At 33.0% G+C, this 26,181-nt stretch overlaps 1 protein-coding gene across 5 annotated transcripts in view; it reads right to left on the bottom strand.

Moving 5' to 3' along the window:
• The window catches only part of ADAMTS6 (ADAM metallopeptidase with thrombospondin type 1 motif 6), a 313,953-nt gene that overhangs the window by 163,338 nt on the left and 124,434 nt on the right, over positions 1–26,181 (bottom strand). For all 5 annotated transcript variants that reach the window (XM_032336137.1, XM_032336135.1, XM_032336134.1 and 2 more), the window contains exons 8-9: positions 24,248–24,291; positions 20,004–20,109 (exon numbers count right to left, since the gene is read on the bottom strand). In XM_032336137.1, the coding sequence (XP_032192028.1) occupies positions 20,004–20,109; positions 24,248–24,291 (150 nt within the window). The remainder of the gene's footprint in view (positions 1–20,003; positions 20,110–24,247; positions 24,292–26,181) is intronic.

Raw genomic sequence — 26,181 nt, 5'->3', positions numbered from 1 at the left:
ATAATATACATTTTCTCTGCCTTGCATGGAATAATCTCCAAGAAAGACCATATTCTAGGCCATAAAACACACTTTAACTAACTTAAGAGAATAAAAATCATACAAATACATTCTTACACCTAAAGAGAATTTAACTAGAAATTATAACCAAAAAAGCTGGAAAATCTCAAAATATTTGGAGATTAAACAACACATTTATAAATGATATGTGTCAAGGAAGTTTCAAGAGATATTTAAAAACCTTTTGAACTTAATGAAAATGAAAATACAACTTATCAACATTTGTGGGATGCAGCAAAAGCAGTGCTTAAAAGGAAATTTATAGCATTGAATGCACATATTAGAAGGAGAAAGATCTAAAATCAAACAACTAAGCTTTTACCCTAGAAAACAAAAGAAAGACTATTTAAGTCTAAAACATGTAAAAGAAAAGAAATAAAATGTAGATATGAAATTGAAAATAGGAAAACAAAGAAAAACTAAAGCTGATTTTTATAAAAAGATTTTATTTATTCATTTGACAGAGAGAGAGAGACATAGTGAGAGAGAGAATACAAGCAGGGGGAGTGGGAGAGGGAGAAGCAGGCTTCCTGGGGAGCAGGGAGCCTATTACGGGGCTCCATCCCAGCACCCTGGGATCATGACCTGAGCCAAAGGGAGACGCTTAATGACTCAGCCACCCAGGCACCCCCAAAGCTGATTCTTTAAAAAGATCAATAAAATTGATCTATCTCTAACCAAGCTAACCAACTAAAACAGGGAGAAGACACAGATTACCAATATCAGAAAGGTAGTTCATCATTACTGATCTTTGGACATAAAAAACACAATAATAAAGAACTACTATGAATAACTCCATGTTGACAAATTCGATAACTGAAATGGACTAATTCCCAGAAAGACACAAGCTATAAAAACTCCTAAAAGAGAAATCTATAATCTGAAAAGTCCTCTGTATAAAGATAATAATTCAAAAATTAAAAACCTTACAAAATAGAAAACAATAGGCCAGACATTTTCACTGGCAAATTCCAACAAACATTTAAGGAAGAAATTAAAGCAATTTTCTAGAAAATAGAAGCAAAGGGAACAGCTCCCAACTTGTTCTGGGAGGCCAGCATTAAAAGAAAATAAAGACTAATACCTCTCATTCAACAATCATCAATAAATATCAGCAAATCAAATCTGACAATGTATAAAAAGAACTATCTACTACAACAACATAGGACCTATTTCAGGTATTCAAAGCTGATTTAATATCCAAAAAACAACTAGTGTAATCCATCACATCCACAGGCAAAAGAAAGAAATCATAATCAAATCGATTGATGCAGAAAAATCATCTCACAAACTCCAACTCCCATTCATGATAAAAACTATGCAAACAAGCAAAAAATAAAAGCAACTTCCTCAACTTGATAAATGATCTACAAAATCTACAAAATAACCCTCTAATTGCCACACTTAATGATGAGAAACTGGACACTTTCACTCCTAAGACTAAGTACTTTCAAGGAAACTTTGTCCTCTCACCATTTCTATTCAACACCACATTAGAAATCTTAGCTAGTGCAGTAAGACAAAAGCAAATAAATACATGAATGAATGAATGAATGAATGAACGAACAAAAAGATATAGAGATTGGAGAGAAAGATATAAAATTGTCTTTGTTCACAGATAGACAGGTTGTCTATGTCCAAAATTCCAAATAGAATAAAAAACTTCCTGGAATGAATCTGAAAGTACAGCAAAGGCACAGAATATGAAATTGAGTGTACAAAAGTCAACTGTTTCTCAATATACTATCAAAGAACAATTATAAACTTCTTTATCTTAAGGATATTATTTATTTTGAGAGAGAACAAGCAAGGGGGGGGCAGGCAATGGGAGAGGGGTAGAGAGACTCTCAAGTAGACTTCAGGCGGAGCCTGGAGCATGATATGGGGCTCAATCTCACAACTATGAGATCATGACCTAAGCTGAAAGCAATAGTTGGACACCTAACCAACTGAACCACCTAGTCATCCTTAGCAAAGAACAATTGTCATTGGAAGCTTAAAATACAATTACCATTTATAATAGTACCAAAAATAAATAAATAAAGCCTAGCTATGTAGCTAAGAAAATATGTACAGGATCCATATACAGAAAACCACAAGATTTGATGAGGAAAGCAAAGATCCAAATATATGGAGAGATATTCTGTGTTCATGGAATGAAAGACTCAACATTGTTGATTCTGAATTTTTTTTTTGTTGATTCTGAATATTGATACTGAATACTGAAGATGTCAATTCTTCCCAACTTAATTTCTACATTCATTAAATCTCACTCAAAATCCCAGCAAGATGTTTTTCATTTATAGGCATACCTCAGATATATTGCCAGTTCCATTCTAAACCACCACATTAAAGAGAATGTATATTATTATATTTAAAACTAAACACATAAATATGTATTACATACTTAGAGAGTAAGTATAAGAATTATTATACTATGTTTTAATGCTTAACACAAATATCAAACAAAAATTGAAACAATCTACTCAAGTATTGAAAGTACTAAGTTAAGAAGTAATTATAGTGTTTCCCCAACTGCAGACATTACATAACCTACTAGTCTATTCCAGATACACCTAGATATACACTCAAACACTGTGTTCAAAATTTGATTTTAAAATTAAAGTAGGCACTTCTAAAGTTATTAGACTTAACATTTGATGTCACACAAAAAGGAATATTGCTATAAAAATTAAAGAATTCAATAATTAGTTTATCAATTTCCCAAGTGTTTAAAAATGATTATATATGTTTTATTATATTAATGTAATATATGTTTAAGATGTTTTCTGTATTAGTTCAGAATTCAATATTCACAGTAACTTCAAAAGTTACGTATGATGTTAAATACATAGAACAAACTGGTAGTCGCTAAAGTGGAGGAAGATGGGGGTAGAGGGGCAAAATGAGCAAAAGGGGGAGGGAGATAAAGGTCTCCAGTAATGGAATAGATAAGTCACAAGGATCAAAGGTATAGCATAGGATGAGGTTCCTGAGTGGCTCAGTTGGTTAAGCATCTGCTTTCGGCTCAGGTCACGATCCCAGGGTCCTGAGATCAAGCCCCACATCGGGCTTCCTGCTCAGCAAGGAACCTGCTTCTCCTTCTCCCTCTCCTGCTTCCTGCTCCCCTACTTGTGTTCATGCTCTCAATCTTTCTCTGTCAAATAAATAAATAAAATCTCAAAAAAAAAAAAAAAGTACAGCATAGGAAGCATAATCAATGGTATAGTGAGAGCATTGTATGGTGACAGATAGTAGTTACCCTTGTGGTGAGCATAGCATAATGTACAGACTTGTCAAAGCACTCTGTTGTGCCCCAGAAACTAAAGTAACATTGTATCAACTATATTTCAGTGAAAAAAGATGGCAATGAAATGTAAACACACACATACACAAAAAAGTTAAGTACAATATTAGTTCAAAAGGCTAAGTATGCAGAGATAAATTGTGAGGTTTCCATTCCTTTTGGATTTAGTATTTAAAGAGCTATTCTTTGGGCACCTGGGTGGCTCAGTGGGTTAAAGCCTCTGCCTTCAGCTCAGGTCATGATCCTGGGATCCTGGGAACAAGCCCCACATTGGGCTCTCTGCTCAGCGGGAAGCCTGCTTCCCTTCCTCTCTCTCTGTCTGCCTCTCTGCCTACTTGTGATCTCTATCTGTCAAATAAATAAATAAAATCTTCTAAAAAAAATAAATGAGCTATTCTTCCACAGATAAAGACTGAGTATATAGTAGACACGGGAGGCACAAAAATGAATAATAGTCCTTACTCTCAAGGGGACAGGTGTTAAGATAGGTAGAGGATTCCTAACTGTCTTAAATATATTTACATTTTCATCCTGAAAGCTTCTTAATATAATAATTTCATAAGTTTAACTATTATGAAAAAAGCTAAATATAATTTATGTGTCCTAAAATTGTATCTTTTTAGAGTACAAAAGTTCAAGTGTCATATCTAAATACATCTTAATTCAATTAGCTATATTATGTGCCTAATTCCTTAGTGATAGTTATTATATAATAACAAACAGGTTATAAAAAACACTACTTGAGACATAAAGTAATTTAAGTAGCACTATGAAAGCTCTAACTTCAAATGATTACTAGGTATTATTTATACAGCTCTGATCCTTCTGCTCTTTTCACTTTATGCCAGTTCTCTAGGACCTTACCTTTATGAATGAAAACCAAATTTATATATTTAGACCATACCTATCTCATTAGTTTTAGATTTGAACATCCAATTGTCCTCTGTATGTTTCCATCTGAACGTCCTATAGTCTTAACCTAATGTAAAAATAATTCATTACTCCTTCAATTAAACTGGTTCCATGTTTATTTCAGCAGGTGGTACTGTCGTGTCTCAATCACTAAGGCTGAAAAACAAGAGTATTCCTTAATTTTTCCTCCCTCATCACTCTTATTCAATCAAGAATTGAACCCTGCTAATTTTATCTCTTTAATATATCTTTAATCTATCCAAATGACATCATCCTATTTCCAATCCTCATTATCTCTAACCTGTACATCAGGAATGTTTAGAAGCCATCTTAGAGCCAGAGGGTTTGCCTTCAACCCAAGGTTAACAATTTAATCTCTTCGTCTCATTTAATTCATCTGCATAATGAGGAAAATATTTATTTTGTGCATTCACTGTGCTTAACATACTTCTGGACCACAACAATGACCCTCTAAAATAATATTAATAGTATTAATTTAGACAACTGCAGCAGCATGTTCTCCTCTGTAAAAGTCAGATTTCACATGGTATCTATAGTGACCTAATCTAAAATGAAAATCTGACCATACCATGTCTATTAAAAATTACTCAGTGACTTTCTACTGTCCTAAGAGATAATGCACAAGTTCTTTATTACATATATAAGGCCCTGTATCATCTATTTCTTATTTAGCTCACCAGTTTCATCTCACAATTTCTTTTTTTTAGGCATTTCCCATCCAGCATCATTAACTCCATGTAGTCATCACGATGCATCATGATCCTTTATATTTCAGATGACTTTGCTCAAAAAAATTGCCAATGGAGAATTTTAATCCAGTGAAAATATCCTTTAAAAGTGAAAGTAAAATAAAAAATTTTCAAATATATAGAAGCTCAGAGAATAAGTTGCCAGGAAAACTACATTATAAGAAATGATAATGGAAGGTTTTCGGGCAGAATGAACATAATAGATGAAAATAGGATTTCCATGAAAGGATGAAAAAAGAACCAGAACTGGTAAAAAAAAAAAATATGTATGCAAGAATAAAACATATTGTTTCTCATTTTTTAATTTTTCTAAAAAAATAACCATCAAAAGCAAAAATAATAACAAGGACTTGTAGGATTTATAATACACAAAGAACCAAAATATGTGACAATAACCAAAGAATGGAAGGAGAAAAATGAACTATATCTTATGTGACAAATGAAGTTCAACAATTTTATTATAATATAAACTGATAAATTAAAGATCCACATTGTAAACCATAAAGCAACCACAACAGATAGATAGGTAAATAAATAGATAAAGGAGGTATAGTTAATATGCCAATAGTGAAGATAAAATGACATATTTTAAAGTAATTAATTAAGAAAAAATAGAAACAAAAATAGATAAGAAAAACTAGACAACAGTGCTAGGTTAATGACTAAAACCCACTAATTACATTAAATGTAAATGAACATAAAATGCAATTAAAAAATAGAAATAGTTAAACTGGATTAAAAGCAAAACCCAACTACAAATTATTAAAAAGAAATCCTCTTTAAATATAAAGAATAAGGGACGCCTTGGTGGCTCAGTTGGTTAAGCAGCTGCCTTCGGCTCAGGTCATGATCTCAGCATCCTGGGATCGAGTCCCACATCGGGCTCCTTGCTCCGCAGGGAGCCTGCTTCTCCCTCTGACTCTGCCTTCCACTCTGTCTGCCTGTGCTCGCTCTCACTCTCTCTCTCTCTTACAAATAAATAAATAAAATCTTTAAAAAAAAAAATAAAAAATAAATAAATAAATATAAAGAATAAGGTAAACTCATAGTTAAAGAATAAAAAAAAAAAAAGACAGAAACAATAAGATGAAATCTAGAATCACTATATTAATGACACAAAATAGATTTCAGAAAAGTGATGTTAACAAGGATAAAAAGAGATGTTTTATAATGGTAAAGAATCAATTAATCAAGAAGATATATTCTAATTATGAAAGCATGTAATTATAAAATTTCAAAATGTATGAAGTAAAACTGAGTAATGAAAGGAGAAATGGACAAATCTATACACTGGTTAAGATTTCAAAGTTCTCTATTAAAAATGGATAGATCAACTATAAAGAAAACATTTAAGAATACAGGAGACTTAAACAACACTATCAAACAAATGGATCTAATTGAGAATGCTAGAACATTCCACCCAACAATAACAAATAACAATTTCTTTCAAGGATACAAGATACATTCATCAAGATAGATAATATAGGGGCACCTTAGTGGCTCAATGGGTTAAACCTCTGCCTTTGGCTCAGGTCATGATCCCAGGGTCCTGGGATCAAGCCCTGCATCAGGCTCTCTGCTCTGCGGGGAGCCTGCTTCCCCCTCCCCCCCCCACCTTCCTCTCTCCCTACTTGAGATCTCTGTCTGTCAAATAAATAAATAAGAATCTTTTAAAAAAATCTTTAAAGATAGATAATATAATGGACCATAAAGCAAATTTCTATTAGAAGATCGAAATAATGTAATATACTATATGACCGCAATTCAAGAAGAAATCACACAAAAAAATACAGTCTGAACTAAATGAAAATGGAAATACACAATAATGAAATGCTAAAAAAGAGCCTATAAAGAAATTCATAACTTTAGGTCTTATGAAAGATGGGAGATGTAAAATCAATGAACTAAGCTTCTACTTTAAAAGGATTTTTTTTAAATGGAGGAAATTAATCCCAAAGTAAGCATAAAAAAGGGAAAAAATAAAGAGCAGAAAAATAAAATTTTTAAGTGTGCATGCAATAGAGAAAAATCAATGAAATCAAAATGTTTTTTAAAAGAAAACAATAGAATTTAAAAAGCTAAAGCTATGTTGATCAAGAAGAAAAGGAATGGCATTGGAAAGATGGCAAAGTAGGTAATTCCCAACTTTAGTCCCCTTTATAGAAAAAACAACTAGCAAATATCCATAGGTAAGACACTATTGTGAGGATCTCAGAACTCAGGGGTGAGGAAGATGCATCCCCTTAAACAACAAAAAAATAAAAAAAAAATATGAAAAACTACATTCCAGTGGAAAGAGGAACAGTTTTACTTTGACTACATCATCCTTCTTTCAGACCCACGCAGCACTGCACCAAGAGGGTCCCCCTGAGCCTATAGTTTCTCCAATGGAAAAAAGAGAACCCAACTAGATAGAGATTACTCCTTAGTAGAGATCCCCACCAGTGGCTCAAGGCAAGCGCACATCTGAGCCATGGCTTCTTTTGGTCAGGCAACTTGATCAATAGTTCTATTAGGTTTTGGCCATGGACCCATTCTAGAGACCCCCCACATAAGTAAGCAAGTCACTGGATCTCACTACTGCTGAGCACAGCCTCCAGCACCACTTGACCAGGAAGGCTGGGGAGTGATGCCAGCCAGCCATGCAGCACATATGACAGCCAGCCTGGCAAGAAGGCATATCAATAGCCCCACAACGTCGTTGTCTATGAAAGAATGAAGAAATAAATGTCTTCCTCAACTCACTGATACCAATGCAAAGATATAAATATCACAAGGAATCAAGTACATTTCTACAATCTAAGGACACGAATAAGCTCTAATAACTCCAAAGAAATAGAGATCTATGAACTGTATGACAAAAAGCTCAGAATATTTTCTTAAAGAAATTCAGTGAGCTGTAGGAAAACACAGATAGATAATCAAATGAAATTAAAACTAGAAAACCAATTCATGAACAAAATGAGAAGTTCAACAACAGAGACAATTTAAAAACAAACAAACAAAAAACACAGAAATCCTGGAGCTAAAGAACACAATAACTGAAGAATTCAATAGAGAACTTCAATAGCAGACTCAACAAAGCAGAAGAAAGAACCAGTGAATTCAAAGAAAAGTCCACTGAAATCTCATCAGAGAAGGAAAAAAAAAAAAAAAAGAATGAAAAAGAGTGAAAAAAGCCTATCTGAATAACAGGATGCTATCAAAAGAAATTATCTATACATTTTTAGAGTCCCAAAAGGAGATGACTGAGAGAAAAGGGCAGAGAGCTTATTTATAGACTTTATCGCTGAGAACTTCCCAAATCTGGAGAGAGTAAGAAGGAGCACCTGGGTTGCTCAGTTGGTAGAGTGTCTGACTTGTGATTTTGGCTCAGGTCATGATTGTATGGGTTGTAGATTGAGCCCTGCATCAGACTCTGGTCAGTGTGGAGTCTGCTCCTGATTCTCTGCCTCTCTCTCTCCCTCTGACCCTTCCCTGGTTTGCACTCCCTCTCCCTCTCTCTAAAATAAATATATAAAATAAATTCATTTTAAAAAAGCAGTAAGAAAAGAATTCCTCACATACAAGGGAACCCCCAAGATTATCAGCAGATTTCTGAGGAAAACCCTTGTGAGTATGAGAGACTGGGATATACTTAAAATGCTGAAAGAAAAAAAAAACAAAAAAAAAAAAACAAAAAAAAAACCCGCCCACTAAGAACACTTAACCTGGCAAAGCTGTCCTTCAAAAATGGAGTAATAAAAATTTTGCAGGCCTAAAAAAAGATGAAATTGTTTGTCATCATTAGACTTGTTTTTCAAGAAATGCTTAAAGAAGTTCTTCAAACTGAAATGAGAGGATGCTGATAAATAACATGAGAACACAAGGAAAACATAAAATATACTGGTAAAGTATATAGACAAATTCAGAATAATATAATATAATATGATGGTATGTTAACTCTAATATAAAGGCTAAAGAATAAAATAAAAGTATAAAAAAAAACAATAGCTACAATAATTTAATTGATATGACATACAAAAATGTAGATTATGACATAAAATGTAAAATATGGTGAGAAAATTATTAAAGGAAAGTTTTTGTCAGGAATGGAAGTTAAGTTGTTATCATCTTACAACAGACTATTAAATCTATAATATGGTTTATGTACATGTCATGGTAATCACAAAGATACACAAAAGATAAATAAAAGGGAATCAAAACAAACCACCACAAAAAAATTATCCATTCACATAGATAGTAAGAGAGAAAGAAAGAAACAAAGGGATTACAAAAGAACCAGTAAACAAATAATAAGATGGCATTACTAAGTCCTTAGATAGCAATAATTACTTTAAATGTAAATGGATTAAATTCTGTAATCAAAAAACTTGGGAGTGACAAAATGGATAAAAAAATAAGACTGACCTATTCACTGCCTATATGAGACTCACCTCAGCTTTAAGGAAAAAATAGGTGCAAAGTGAAGAGATGGAAAAAGATATTCCATGCAAATGTAAACCAAAAGAGAAGAGAGATAGCTAAACTTTTACCAGACAAAACAGACTTTAACTCAAAAGCTGTAAAAGGAGACAAAGTAGGACATATATAATAAAAAAGGGGTCAATCTATAAGGAGGATTTAAAGATTGTAAATACGTACACACCCAACACTGGATTCCCAAAGTATGTAAAACAAACACAAATGGAATTAAAACAAGAAATAAACACAGTATAATAACTGCTGGAGATTCTAGTCCATAATAGAAGGAGATGAGATGCCCTTTAACAGATGAATGGATAAAGAAGATGTGGCACATATATACATGGAATATTATTCAGCCATCAAAAAGGATAAATACCCACCATGTGCACTGACATGGATGCAACTGGAGGGGATTATGCTAAGTGAAGTAAGTCAGGCAGAGAAAGATAATTATCATATGGTTTCACTCATCTGTGGAACATAAGCAATAGCACAGAGGACCATAGGGAAAGGGAAGGAAATCTGTAGGGGGAGAAATCAGAGATAGGGATGAACCATGAGAGACTATGGACCCCAGGAAATAAACTGAATGTTTCAGAAAGGAGGGGGTAACAGGGCGATGGGTATTAAGGAGCGCGTGTGTTGTGATGAGCACTGGGTGTTACACGTAACTAATGAATCATTGAACACTACATCAAAAACTGACAGACTATACAGTGGCTAACTGAAGATAATAAAATAATAAATTAATTTTGAAAAATTGTTCGGGATTCTAATACCCCATTTTCAACAATGCATCACTTAGAAATGAAGAAACATCTGAGTGGAACTACACTTTAGACACTATACAGATCTTTCTTTCCAATATTAGCAGAATACACATTCTTTTCAAGCACCCACATAATATTTACCAGGATACATCTTACAATAGGTTACTACAAAAGTCTTAACAAATTTAAAAATATTGAATTTACAATAGCCAAATTATGGAAGCTCTCCAAGTGCCCATTGGCAGATGAATGGATAAAGATGTGATATGGATGAATGATATGGAAGACGAATGGATAAAGATGTACACATACACACAATAGACTATTATTTAGCAATAAAAAAGAATGAAATATTGGCCTTTGCAACAACATGGATGGAGCTAGAGTATAATGCTAAGGGAAGTAAATCAATCAGAGAAAGACAAATACCATATGATTTCACTCATATGTGAAATTTAGAGAACAAAATAAACAAGCAAAGGGGAATGAAAGAGAGAGAGAGAAACCAAAAAACAGACTCTTAACTATAGAGAGCAAATGATGGTTACAAGGGAAGAGGTGGATGGGGAATGGATGAAGTAGGTGAAGGGGATTAAAGAGTACACTTATCATGATGAACATTGACTAATGTACAGAATTTCTGAATCACTATATTGTACACCTGAAATTAATATAACATTGTGTGTTAATTATACTGGAATTAAAATTAAAAACTTAATAAAAAATAATAATTTGTATATAGTACCTATGCATATTATCCATTAACAAAAAAACCCACAATGGATGGAATAGAAAAATTTGAATTTCAGTTATGATGGGATTGCTGGGTGTTGATACTTTTGACTTCTACACTTGGCATAATAATAAACATTTTCTAAAAGGAGTATAGATTGTATTTGTAATAATAATTGTATGCCCTAAAAATTTTTTTAATACTGAAATCATTTCAAGACTCTGTTATTAGATAGTAGTACAATAGTAAGAATCAACAGAAAAAAAAAGTGAAATTCACAAAAACATGGAAATTCACAAAAACAACACACTGTTGAACAATCAATGGGTCAAAGAAAGAATCAAAAGTGTAAAAAAAACCTCCTTAAAACAAAAAAACTACTTAGACAAATGTAAATGGAAAAACAACATATCAAACTTACAGTACTAGCAAAAGCAATTCTAAGAGGGACGAGTATAGTGATAAACGCTGATATTATTAAAAAAAAGGGGGGGAGGGGATCTCATTTCAAATAAACAATCTGATTTTGTGCCTCAAGGAACTAGAAAAAAAAGGAACAAAATAAGGCCAAATTTTGTAGGAAAAAATAACGAAGATCAGAAAAGAAATGAGAGACTAGAAAATCAATAAAATATCAGTGAAATCAAGAGGTGATTTTTTTGTAACGACAAGCCAAATTGACAAAACTTAGAGTAACTAAAAAAAAAATTAAATAAATATAGACGGGACGCCTGGGTGGCTCAGTTGGTTGGACGACTGCCTTCAGCTCAGGTCATGATCCTGGAGTCCCGGGATCGAGTCCCACATCGGGCTTCCAAGTCCACGGGGAGTCTGCTTCTCTCTCTGACCTTCTCCTCGCTCATGCTCTCTCTCACTGTCTCTCTCTCAAATAAATAAATAAATAATCTTTAAAAATAAATAAATAAATAAATATAGACAAAAATGAAAGAAAAGACATTACAATTGATACCACAAAAATACAAAAATGATAAGGGACAATTACAAACAATGATACATCAACAAATTAAATAAGATAGAAGAAAAGGAAAATTTCCCAAAACCATAACCTACTAAGACTCAATGAAGAAGAGATAGAAATTCTTAACAGACCAATAACAAATACAGAAACAGATTAATAACCAAAAACCTCCCCAAAAAGAAAAACCCAGGGACCAATAAATTCACTGCTGAATTCACATTTAAAGAATTATTGCTAATCCTTCTTAAACTCTTCTAAAAAACTGAAAAGAAACAAATCCCCCAAAGTCTTCCACCAGGAACCAGCATTTCCCTATGGCAAAGCCAGAATACATTCAACAGAAGAAAACTATAGGCCAATGTCCCTGATGAATATAGATACATAAATTTTCAACAAAATTTCCAACAAAATCAGAAAAATGAGTTTAACAATACAAAGATGATCTTACCCTATGATCAAGTAAGATTCATCCCTGAGATGCAAGGATGACTCAATACATGTAAATCAGTGTGATACATCACATTAATAGAATGAAAAATAAAAATCATATGAGGACCTCAGAAGATAAAGAAAAAGGATTAACAAAATTCAATGTCCCTTCATTTTAAAAACTCTCAACAATGTGGGTATATAGAAGTAACAAACCTTGACATTATAAAAGCCATATATGACCAGCCCATAAGTATATTATAATCAACAGTGAACTTTAAAGCTTTTCCTCTAAAATCAGGAAGAATATCTAATCAAGAGTATCCTCTATACACCCACCTCTCCTATTCAACATAGTAAGTCCTAAGCAGACCAATCAGGCAACAAAAAGAAATGAAAGGCAAACTATCTCTGCTCAGAGATGACATGATCTTATATAGAGAAAATCCAAAAGACTCTACCAAAAAATGGTCTGAATAAACAAATTCAGTAAAGTGCAAACTACAAAGTCAACTTACAAAAATCAGTTGTGTTTCTATACGCTAGAACAATGAACAATCTAAAAAGAAATAAAATGATACCATATACAGTAGTATCCGAAACTATAAGATCATTAGAAATAAACTTAAGCAGGGCACGGATTTATTTGAGAAAGAGCAAAAGAGCATAAGCAGGGAGAGTGTAAGAGGGAGAAGGAGAAGCAGGCTCCCCACTGAGCAGGGAGCCTGCTGCGGGGCTCCATCCCAGGACACTGGGATCATGACCTGAGCCAAAGGCAGACTCTTAAGTGACTGAGCCACCAGGCACCCCTAATTAAGTTTTTTTAACCTAGTTAAATTTTTTTTAAAAAGAACTACATTTAATCAAAGAGGTAAAAGACCTGTATACTGAAGACAATAAGCAATTGATAAAAGAAATTGAAGAAAACAGAAATAAATTTGAAGATATCTCTTGTTAATGGATAGGAAGAGTTATTGTTAAAATGTTCAAGCTCCCCCAAACCAACCATAGATGTGTGTGTAATGTATATTTATATATCACATTGTAATAAAAAGGACTATATGATATTTATATATCATATTCAGTCATAAAAAGGACAAAAACCCTGCCATTTGTTTCCATGAGGATGAACCTTGAGGGCATGAAGTGAAATAAGTAAGATCAAAGACCAATACTGTGTGATTTCACTTACATGTAATTTTAAAAAGCTGAACTCCTAGAAACTGTGAGTAAACTAGTGGTTGTCAGGGACTAGGATGTGAAGGAAATGGGGAGATATTCAAAGTGTGTAAACTTCCAGTTATACAATGAATAAGTTCTGAAGGTCTAATGTAAAGTATTGTGACTATAGTTAACAATACTGTATTGTATACTTGAACATTGCTAAGAGAGTGGATCTTGAATGTTCTCAGCACACACACACAAAAAGATAATTATATGATGTGATGCATGTGTTAACTAACCTTATCATGGCAATCATTTTGCAATATATACATGTATCAAATCATCACTTTATACACCTTAACATTATACAATATTATTTGTCAATTATATCTCAATAAAGCTGGAAAAAAGAAATTAAGGAGAAAACACAAATTACAAATATCAAGAATGAATGGTGGAATAACACTATATGACAGACATTAAAAAAGACAAGAGAATATTATAATTAATTTGACAATTTAGTTGAAATAGTCTAAATACTTTGAAAGACAATTAACAAAAAAAATTTCAGAGGATTTAGATAATAAGCTATCCTATATTTAATTAATAAACTAAATTATTAATCAACAATCTTCCCATTAAAAAAAATCCAGGCTCAGATGGACTCATTGGGGAATTCTATTAAACATTTAAGGAAAAAGTACCATCGGCCTTATCTATACAAACTCTTCCAGAAAATAAAACAGTTCCTAATTCAATATATATGACTATATTCTGATACCAAATCTCAAGAAATACATTAGAGGTGCTTGAATGGCTCAGTCAGTTGAGCATACGACTCTTGATTTGTGCTCAGATCATGATCTCAGGGTGGTAAGATTGAGCCCCACATGGGGGCTGGACTAGGCATGGAGCCTGATTTATATTCTCCCCCTCCATCTCCCTCTGCCCCCTTCCCCAACCTCACTCATGCTTTCTTGCTGTCTTTGAAAAACTAAAATTTTTAAAAAAGAAAAAACTACAACCAATTGTTTTAACAAATCATACTAAAATGACTAGATACTTGTGACAGAAAAAGAACCTCAACCTTTACTTTATACTATACAAAAAAATAACCTCAGAATAGATCATAGGTCTTCATATAAAAGCTAAAAGTATAAAACTTTACGCAAAAATATAGAAGAAAATTTTCACAATTTTGAAGTAGGCAAAGACATTTTAGGACACAAAAAAACACAAATCATACAAAGGAAAATTTTAAATTACATTTCATCAAAATTTTAAAAAATTTTTTTTCAAAAAAAACATTAAAAATGAATGTCAAAACCATTAAAAGATGAATGGCAAACAAAAGAGTTGGAGAAAATATTCACATTGTGTATATATGACAAAGATTTTTTTTACCAGGATATACTGAAATCTCCTGCAACTCAATAAAGAGACACTTCAGTTTGAAAAAACAAACAAACAAACAAAACTGTGGGAAAGGATTTGAATAAACATTCAAAGAAGATAATGAATGACAAATAAACATATGAAAAGATGCTGATCATCACTAACATCATTATCAGAAAATAGATGATTAATTAAAATTACAATGAGATGTCACTAAAATGTATAATAATGGCTAAAATAAAAAAGACACAACCAAATGTTGGCAAGGATCTTGAAGTAATCAGAACTCTCATAGATTGCTAGTGGGAATGCAGAAAGGTATATAGCCACTTTGAGAAATAGTTCATGGTAAAGTGAACCTAACATGTACCATACTACCAGCAGTACCATCCAAGAGAAATCAAAGTATATGTCCAAACAAATACTTGTACATGGATGTTCATAGCAGTCCTATTCATCATAATAGCCCCAAACTAGGGGGAAAAATGTGGTATTTATAAGGAATACTATTCAGAAAAGAAACCAAAAAAGCTACTGATACACGTAACAACATGGGTGAATCTCAAAATCTTTTGTGCTAAGGGAAAGAAACTAGATACAAAGAGTACCCCTTATATAAGTTGACTTAATTGGAACTATAGAAAAGACACGTTTAATCTATGGTGATAGAAAGTATATCTGTGGCTGTCAGAGCCCAGGGAAAAGGGGAGGAGAGTGGAGATTGATTGTAAAAGGGAACAAGGGGACTTTTTTAGGTAATGAAAATGTTGATATCTTAATTGTGGTAGGTAAATGGTTACATACATTTGCCATAATTCATTGAACTACACACAAAAGTATCTTTAGTGTATGTAAATTATACTTAAATGATATTTTAAGATGTACTCAAGGGATGCAAACTCTTCCAGAACACACAGAATACTTCTTAGACTAACATTATTTTGATACCAAAACTAGACAAAGGCATTAAAGTCCCAAATACAGTCTCAAATACTAGTTCCAAATCCTAAAATTTCCTTGGTGTATTAATTAGCCTTCTGCTATGAAAGTATAGCCCTGATCAAGCATTTAGAGACACCTAGGTATTTGTAGTAAGAAAAAGGAAATTCAGATTAAAGAAAATAGTAATAAGAGCTTCCTAACACAAGTAACTAATTTACAATTTTATCCTGAAGCCTGTCGCATGCCTCCTTTAAAAGAAAAAAAAAAAAAAATCTCCTATCCAGTCTTTTGTATCCCTACTGGCAAGACCAAACATTGATACTGATTTCCAAAAGAAAGACCAATATATATGTGCAGCTTTCACTAAAACATTTAACATTTCCATAACTTTTGTCAAAATCAGTTACAGTTCACTAAATCATAATTAAATATTAAATGAGCTAAGTCAACTAAAAGATTTATGATTGTAGTACCTATTCGTTTTGCAAAGAAATATCAGACATCTACAATAGTAGAGAGAGTAGTATAATGAACTCCCATCCATACATTATCAAGATAATAAAATTCAAGATGTTACTATTCTTGCTTTCTCTCTCTCTCTCTCTCTCTTTTTTTTTTTTTTAAAGGTTTTATTTATTTAACAGAGAGAGAGACAGCAAGATAGGGAACACAAGCAGGGAGAGTGGGAGAGGGAGAAGCGTGCCTCCCACAGAGCGGGGAGTCTGATGCAGGGCTTGATCCCAGGACCCTGGGATCATGACCTGAGCCAAAGGCAGCAACCCACATGCCCCATCTTTCTCTTTTTTTCCCTACTTTCTTTTAAAAGTAACTATCAAACATTCTGTCATTTCAGTCGTGCATACTTCAATATGCATCCCTAAAAATTATGAATATTTTTAAGATCTCTTTTTAAGATTATTTATTTTGGGGGTGCCTAGGTGGCTCAGTTGTTAAGCTTCTGCCTTCAGCTCTGGTCATGATCCCAGGGTCCTGGGATAGAGCCCTGCACTGGGCTCCCTGGTCAGCGAGAAGCCTACTTCTCCCTCTCCCACTCCCCCTGCTTGTGTTCCCTCTCTTTCTCTCTCTCTCTGTCAAATAAATAAATAGAATCTTTTAAAAACATATTTTTATTATTGTACAGTTTGGAAACATTAGTTTTCTCAGGATATAAGAAGTCAGGTTGAATTCTTCAACATCATACTTTTTTCCATTGATGAAACCTATAGCAACTACATAGTTAATTAAAAAATCTTTCAACGGGCATTCTTTTCTGTAAGGTTTCATTAATTACCTTTGGCTTATAGCTACATTAAAGCTAGACATGTTATTTAAATATAGCATAAACCCTCAATCTTTTATTTTACAAAAAAATTAACTTCTTATTTTCACAAAGGCACAGAGAGAAATAAAACTGTTGCTAATTTGATCCCCATACAGGTCACCAAAAAAAAAAAAAAAAAAAAAAAAAAAGAAAGAAAGAAAGAAAAAGAAGAAAAAAAAAAAGAAATGGTCACTAAGGCCTAGCAAAAGAAAAAAAGTTATCCCATAGCTGTTCAAAATAGATAGTATATCCATCCCTACACAAGTATACAGTGGGTGCAAAACCATATTTTACACACTGTAAAGAATACTAGAAAATTTTCCACTGGTCTAGTGATTCATTGGGGGCACTTCTCAGTAACTCATATCAAATATTCTTCATTGCGGGGGTGCCTGGGTGGCTCAGTGGGTTAAAGCCTCTGCCTTTGGCTCAGGTCATGATCTCAGGGTCCTGGGATCGAGCTTGACATTGGGCTCTCTGCTCAGCAGGAAGCCTGCTTCCCCCACCTCTCTCTGCCTACTTGTGCTCTCTCTCTCTGTCAAATAAATAAATAAAATCTTAAAAAAAAAATTCTTCATTGTGATAAATCTGCAGATATCATCACATCACTTAACATCCATCCAACTAAATGATACAAGTTATAAAACTTCAATAAATTTAAACTGAAAACTATACTTGACATATTTACCATGGCTGTTGCTTTGTCTCAGGAAGAACAGGGAACACAGTATTTTAGGGATGCCATGAGTTGTGCCAGAGTTGACTTTTTAAGTTTCTTAAAGCTAAACACTAAGATCTTAAAAACAAGTAAAGGTATCTTCATTCATAAAAGAGACTTTCCCTAACTGAGCAAATAATAATTTGATATATCAAAAAATATATGTTAAACATACCCTGCCCAGGTTGTCTGGGGAAAAGGGAATGGAAGATACGGACATATTAATCAACTGGACATAGAAGGACAGCTGATTTTTTGCTTGTCAAATAACATTTTTGAGTGGAAGCATTTCTTCTGGCTCTCAATATAAAGCATTTTGTATATTCCCCCTCCTCATTTAAGCAGTCACATTATCAAACAAGAATTAGCTGTTAAATAAAGTTACTTCAAAGCATATAAATCCTAAAAGGTTAATTCATATTCTACTTCTCTTTCATAATTCCCTACATAAGGCATATGCCATTCATCTTAGGAAGAATTAAGAGGAATTACTCAAGAGACCAATAACAGCAACAAAAATCTAGCTGGTCAGTTAGAATCTTCATCACAATAAAAGATACAAAGAGAGATAAACCCTTACCTCAGCTATTTAAGTACATACAAGAAGGAGACTTATAATGCATATGTTGACATTGACTAACTTGCGACTGCATGAGGTAACAGTGCTCTCATACACACATTATTCATCTGCTGTATGTTAACGTATCCTAACCTTTCAATTTAATTGAATCTAGCAGAACCTATTAAATTCAGTCTGGTTGCATAAGATTATGACAGTCATTAATGAGCCAGACTTTTAAGTGCATTGAAGATAAACTGACTGGTTAGAAGGGCCTTCCCTTTTTGTTTCCTTGGCTATTTACTGCAATGAAAACTAGAATACCAATATTTCTGGGCCTTCGTTAAAAGTGTAATACTGACTTTTCCTCATGTCTGAATCAAATAGGTTTAAACTTGGTTACTCACCTTTATACATAAATCAACACTAATTTGGTAAAATTTAAATCACGATCTTCAAAATAATGCAACAGACTGACTCAATTTCACTCTCCAATTTGGAAAAAAAAAAAAAAAAAAGCTGAACTACAGATTTATCTCAGGAATGACCTCTGAGGCAAGCATATACTAAACATTCATTTTCATTTGTTCTTTTTTCCACATCCATTTCTCTACCAAAAAGCAGACTGTAAAACTTAAATCATACAAATGTCAGGAGTTCCTGCAAGTAAGCTGCTTGTTTTAGTTGAAAATGTTTGACTATCCTTTTAATGTTTTCAAAATTCTCTCCTTCCACATGAGCAGGCTTTTACATTTACTACTGCCTGTTGTTTGAAAAAAAGAAAGTAAGGATTTTATTGCTATGTGTGTGCATGTGGGGGGATAGCCAAAGGACAGTTTTTGGCACAGAATTATTTAAAACAAATATTAAGAACTCCAGATACTCCTAAAATGTGATGAGAATGATATCTCACTACTTTTTGTAACATCAGTTTGGACTGGGTTTTTGGTGTTTTTTTTTTTTAATTTTTTAATTTCAATGACATATTACACCTGAAAACATAAAAGTTACATAGCACTGATTGCACAAACTTTATGTCTGGAAAAAGTATGTTCACAGCTGTATGAAGAGTGAAAAGTCAAAGTAGATTTTATGGTAGTGGTATCAATGATGATTTTAAAATATATAGGTACTGTCATTTGAGGAAAAGAAAGATCATTTAAACAATTTAACTTCGAGGAACTGGGTGATAAGCAGACCATGCTAAAGGTAAATTATTTTAAATATATATAACAAAACTTAAGTGTGGTTCATTCACCACTCTAAAAATATGGGTCACTGAATCAGAAAGATTATTTAACAAGTCTCTAGTTCTTAAGATGATTTATCCCAATACCCCAAATGATAACATTCTCTACTGAAATCAGACAAAAAGGCAGTAAAGCATGTTTGGGCACAGGCACTCTACACAGTAGTTATGAGTTGCTCAAAAGAGTGGAGTTCTAAAATTTATTTTGATTTTCTTAAACTCACTCACTTGTGACCAATCTCATGTGCAATGGTAAAAGCTGAACCCAGGCCAATGTCTTCATTAATGCTGCAGCTCCTTTCAGGCTCACACATTCCAGCCACAGAGGCCAAGCCTGAATAAACAGAAGGAGACACAAAGGGTCAAGCCAAGGTGTTTCAGTCTTAAAAAGCCCATAGTTATAAATGCCTGGATTCTTTTTAATAACCTCCATGCACAGAAGGAGCAGTTGGCAAAAGGTTAACTTTCTAGTCATTTGCAAAATCACTGGGGGGAGTTTCACTTTGCCGGCTAGACATTAATATTTTTTGAACTGCAGTCAGTGCTGGAAAATGTCTAGACTAGGGGTTAGATTTATAAATTTTACTTCTGGTAACTTGGGACCACCTAGTAACTTGAGCCAGAAGAGGGAATTCAAGAAAGCATTTCTATTTTAACATTCTTCAGGCTGTAGAAAGCAAAATATATCCACATTATTTTTCTAAAGAGATCTGTTTAAGTTTAGTGGATTCATAAAAATATACAAGCAACTTTTTAGTTACCAAAAAAAGGGAATCCCAAATGTTTTTTTATGACATTTTTTAATAAAAGCAAAAATGAATGATTCAAAAGAGAAAAATGAGAACTGTTAAAAATAGAAGGTTTTGCATTTTTTTAATCTTCTGAAAGAAGTCCTGATAGTGATGCAACAATTTATTTAGGTATTTTAATGGAAAGAAAGACATTTGCACAGTAAGTGGTTATCCCCTTTCCCATCCCCCTTCAACACATTAGATTTACTAATAAACCAAAACTACAGTGTTAATTCACTGATTCTAGTGAAATGTTATGTTCCTCCCTTGGGAATTTTAGCTTGTAAAAGCTTTCATATTTACTTGCAAATGAATATCACGCCCTGTGAATTAGTACATAACTTTAAAACAGTACTCAGAAAAAAGAATTTTTGTGTGAAAAATGTCATGTGTTATAAGGAAACAGATGCCAAATTATACTTAACACATATAGGAACGAAAGTTATTTAAAAGAAATTGAAGAAAAAGTAGGAAAAACATTTTATATGTTACTAGTCTATTATCATTATCCAAATAATAATTATCTAACCACAAAAAGTGATTTGAATCTAATTCAATGAATATTTACTGACTGCAGTAAGCAATGTTCCATGCTATGTATAATTTCCCAGTGACACTAACTTGGAACAGTAAAAGCTATTCAATTAATATTTTTACTGACAAGAAAGCTACAGAAATTGTTTTTCTGTAACTTCTAATGTAAAATATGAACATAATAGCCACACTGGAACAGATTTGAGGTATGTGCTAGATTTGCTAATAGACTGCTTTTCCTACTGTTTTATGTGGAAGGAGCAGGAGCTGGGGAAAGGGTTGATTTCTGCCTCTGAGTTATTGTAAATACTAGTTTTATCCTTGTTGTGCCCTTTTATCTACTTAGAAGTCTTGGGACCTAAAGAAGAGGAAGTAAAAAGAGGGACTAGTTGGGCAAAGTGACTTAAATTTTTGGGTAATTAAAAATATTTAATAAATGTTAGTTCTAAATTCCACTGAGAGAGTTGGGAGAGAAAGAATACCAAAAAAGTTTTTAGTAGATTATCTGGCTAAGCTATTGAGTTCAATATCATCCATGATATGGGAAGAACAAAGCCACAGTGTTTGAATACTATTTCTGTTTTGAGCTTATGAAATTTGGTTAAAAAAGAATTACTAAGAGTAATTATTGTTAAATTAACATTTCTTATATGTCACAAAATATATTATTCCATGGGTTAAATTTCTGTTTGTTGTTATTGTGACCGTTTGATATATACCATATGGTAATATTTTTAACAGAGAATTCTCAATGATTCCCCAAGGTGTATTTGCAAGCACAGATTTACATCTCTATCTGATATAAAATTAACTTAGTTGTTCTACTAAAAGAACAACTTCAGGAAGAACATATTTGGAAAATAACTATTAGTTAAAAATACAGAGCTAAATGTTTACTGAAATAAAATAATTAAGACGCTAATCTATTTTCACAACCCCTACAACTTTCTGTATTCCTATAAAATTGAGGCTGTCAAAGTTCTTACGTGTGATTGTGTTAATAGGGGTTTAATTACTATTTGGGTCATTTAGATTTCCTCAGTTTGATGGCAACAGTTTGCACCCTTAAATCTACTTAGTTAGCCATGTTACAATTGGTCATCAAAGGTACTAAGCAGGATACTATGCAAGTATTAGCATAAAAACCAATATGAAAGTTGCCAGAATGACCATCCAGAAAGAAAAAACCTGACCAATTCTGTACCGATGATGTATTTTTCACATATGAAAGTCAACATATGTATCAATACACAGTCATTCAGTTTTCACCATGAGATAGTATAAAAAATAATCTATAATGGTTTATAATTTGAAAAATAATTTATACTGAGCTTGAAAATGCATTGACATGTATCAAAGTATTAATGTATTGATTTTGGAAATTAATAAGCTATAAAACTTGGGAAATATATTTGGGAAAGAAAGAGATGTAGGGTAGAAGCATATTTTGAATCTACTTTGGTAAAAATAACAACATAAGTACAGGCAGTGTTATTACCAATGTCCTAATGAAGAATACATCTCAGTGCAAACAATCTACCTTCAAAAAGCAGGATAGAATGGGTAGATATATACATATGTATTTCCTCAGAATATGTATATATAGGAAAAATACAAACTCTAGCTTATACCTCCTTTGAAGCTTAGTGTCTATCGTATTTAAAGTTGATCAAGCACTTAGCAAATGCTTATAGATATTAAAAAATAACAGACAGGTTAAGTTAAACAGTATAATTTCCACAACAAATAATAATACCAGTACATTTTTAAAGTACTTCTTTATTAAACATCTTCATTTTTTTTTCCTTTAAGTGATTTTTACAATTTCCCTGTCACATAAGGGGAGATACTGCTCCTACTTCATAGATAAGGAATTGAGAAACAAAGACCTAAATAAAGTGGGAAAGATAATGCACTGAAAATGTCAAAGCCAGTTGATAGCTTCCAGTTTCCACTTCAGGGTGCTTTCCAAAGGATTGTATTGCTCTAGTTAACCTAAAAAACTAAATCTTTTTTATTTGAAATCTCTAAGCAGAGAAAGCTCTTTCTACATTATGCTTTTTAACCAGCAAACTTCTCTACCCTAAATACTGATCGTTGGCTAATTGGGATTTCTTCTTTAGACTTAAACCCTGAGGGAAATGGAATAGAAGAAGACAGGAAAGGCAGATAAAAATCAAGAGAAATTTTAATCTCTACAAAGAGGACTTTTTTAATTTCCCCAGGAAATTGGGTAACACCTTTTCTCTCACCTCTACTTAAATTTGATCTTCCCAAAATTCTTATGAGGGGCATAGGAATAGATTTCAGAATTGTTCCTTTACAGACAAGAAAACTGAGACTTGTCATACAGAAACTAGAAAATTCACTTTCAGGTGCTTAACTTTTGAATCTGTAGCAAGTCTCTATGACACTAAAAAAATTACCTTGGAGGGGAAAAAAACCCCTCCCATTCTTAAAAATAACTCTGTTGCTTAACAATTCAGTCTACTTAAAAGCTATCATTCATTTCCCCCCATTTGTATTTGCAGTTAACTTTTAACCAGAAGGAAGTTATGCTCTACAACAAAATGTGATGTTTTAAATTCTAGAATACTGCAGAAATGCTTTTTTAAAAACAAATATTTGGGAAGCACAAGAAAGATAATCCTGCTCTCTCTACTGCTGGCTGTAATATTTTACAATTTTTTTTTTTTATTGTTGCTCAGGTACTGAAAATTGCCAATGTCTTCGTTTATAGGAATATACTTGCTCCAAAAAATTGTACCAAGGTATATTAAGAACACAATGTCTCCCTTTAAGTATACCCCCAATTTTCCCCCTTTCCTTTCCTAGCCTGATATTTGAAGATGTTGCAAGCTTTCATTTGCTCTCAAATTCCTTGGGATTTTTGGAAAATACATTATAGACTGGTAACTTTTGATTCACCATTATTGTTTGAAGATTTTAGAATCATCTTCTAAGTTGTTTCTAGTCATCAATTTACTTGTTTCCTAGTAAGTGACATACCCACATGGGTCAGGTTTAACAATTTATAGGAGTAATTTCAGATGTGCCAGAAAGGAAAACGACCAAATTAATGATAAAAACTAGATCCACTGGACCAAAAAGACAATCTGGACTGTCCTCCCTTTATAAAAAACTTACCCAATGTTCCACATGGCTTATTTTTATAAGTGCAGATATCATATCTATAGAGGAGAAAAAAGAGAGATGAAATTTGTAATCTGATCAGATTTGTAAAGTATTTTCATATATTCATCACATTTCTTTCTTAGAGCTCTGGGTTGTCAGACCACAATCAGTGCAATTATGAGCAGCCAGCTGGAGTGTGGGCATTTTCAGCACTCTGGGGGACACACTGGCTGCACTACACTCACAGCCTCTGGCTGCAAGCCAATGGGACACCTGCCAGTAAGAAAGAAAGGTTAAAGTGGATTTCTGTAATTGCAAGTTCCATAAAACCATCTACCATACTGTTTTGAAGCTAGAATAGCTTGTCTACAGATTGCTACTGCTTCTACAAAAAAGCAAATTGGTAGTTTTTTATCCCCTATCTCTGAACTTGATGGAATATTTTTTTTTATTATACCACAGACTGTGTTTTATACTTCTGAGCTATAAGCACTATCTGGCATTCCTTCAACTTTAACACAGGTTCTTGTTTAAAAAAATTAGCACAATACAGGAATGGGAATAAAATTGGTATTACATTGCATACCAGAAATTTAGCACAGCTAAAATACAAATATTTTTACAGAATCTGCAAACAGCTAAACAATTAGCTCAATAGAAGCTTTCCTAATGTTGGCTAAACTTATGTTACATTGCATTACAACTCAATAAAAAAGATGAAGTCCACAAGTAATGTTGTGTATTTAGAATATATTCCATTTAGAATGCTAAATCAGTATTGATGTGAACACCTATTTTAAGCATTTTTATAATATTCTTGTAAACTAATCTTTAAAAATAAAAAGTATTCTTTTCTAAAGTGAGAATAAAAAATAAACTTAAAAAGTCTGACCATTTTTATTTGGCTATGTTTTATGCTAGAAGTGAAAAGCTTTTCAGGTAAAATATGAAATTTCACATGCTACAGGAAAATCCCAGTTGTAAGCTCATTGATTGTATATAAATAATGGTTAGCCCACACTACTTGGGGAAGGGATTAATAATTAATCCCATTCTTGTTCACCAGATCAAAATGTATTTTCAAAAAACAAATATCACATCCAGCATACAACTGCACTGTTGAACTCATTAAAATCCCTGAAGATATCTTTTGCCTATTTTTAGAGTTTCAAACTCTTCATCTTTTACACTTTACATTTGGGGAAAGGGATTTCTCCTCTTGCATAGCTTTCTCTTCTGAGCATTCACATACTCATCTCCCTCTTGGCTTTTAATTTGCAAACCACAGAATAGCAATACCTGGTACATTCTTGAATGTAAGAGATAGAAAAGGTACTTGGTATATTTACCAAACCACCAGAAAATATATTATGGGTGTCACAAAATCAATTTATACTGTATAATGCCTACGATGTTAAGAAGACACAATCCACCTCAGGAAAATGTAAACAGACTTTTCATGGGTAATGCAGATATAAATGTCTAAATGGAATCTATATCGAAATTCTCAAATTCCATATATGCTTTTTCCTAAAACGGATCTGCCTGAGAATGCAAGTACTTGCAAGCCACCAGCTTCCCTTTACTCTTTTGCTTTTCACAACTGCCCTCTTTCTACTTTACAAAAAAGAAAGCTTATTTCTCACCCATCCCAAACATCGTTATGGTGCACTGCCTCCTGGGTGTAAAGGTCTCCAGAATGTAAGCAAAGAGATAATTCAAGAATGCATTGATCCTGGGGTCAATCCTTTTGAACAAAGCAAGAAAAACGAAAGGGGATGATGCTTATTTTATCCTGGCAAGACTCTCTTTCTGTCAGTCCTTCTGACTGCTTACAAATCAATCTATACAGCTATCTCACAATTAGAATTCAGAAGTGAGATGGTTTTCATGGAGTGTATTAATATGTTTATTTGATCTAAAAAATGAAGTCAGTTTTGTTATTG

Source organism: Mustela erminea, chromosome 3, assembly GCF_009829155.1.
Source record: "Mustela erminea isolate mMusErm1 chromosome 3, mMusErm1.Pri, whole genome shotgun sequence".
NCBI lineage: Eukaryota > Metazoa > Chordata > Mammalia > Carnivora > Mustelidae > Mustela > Mustela erminea.
Note: the sequence above shows the minus strand (reverse complement) of the source record. Positions and strands in the feature narration are given on the sequence as shown.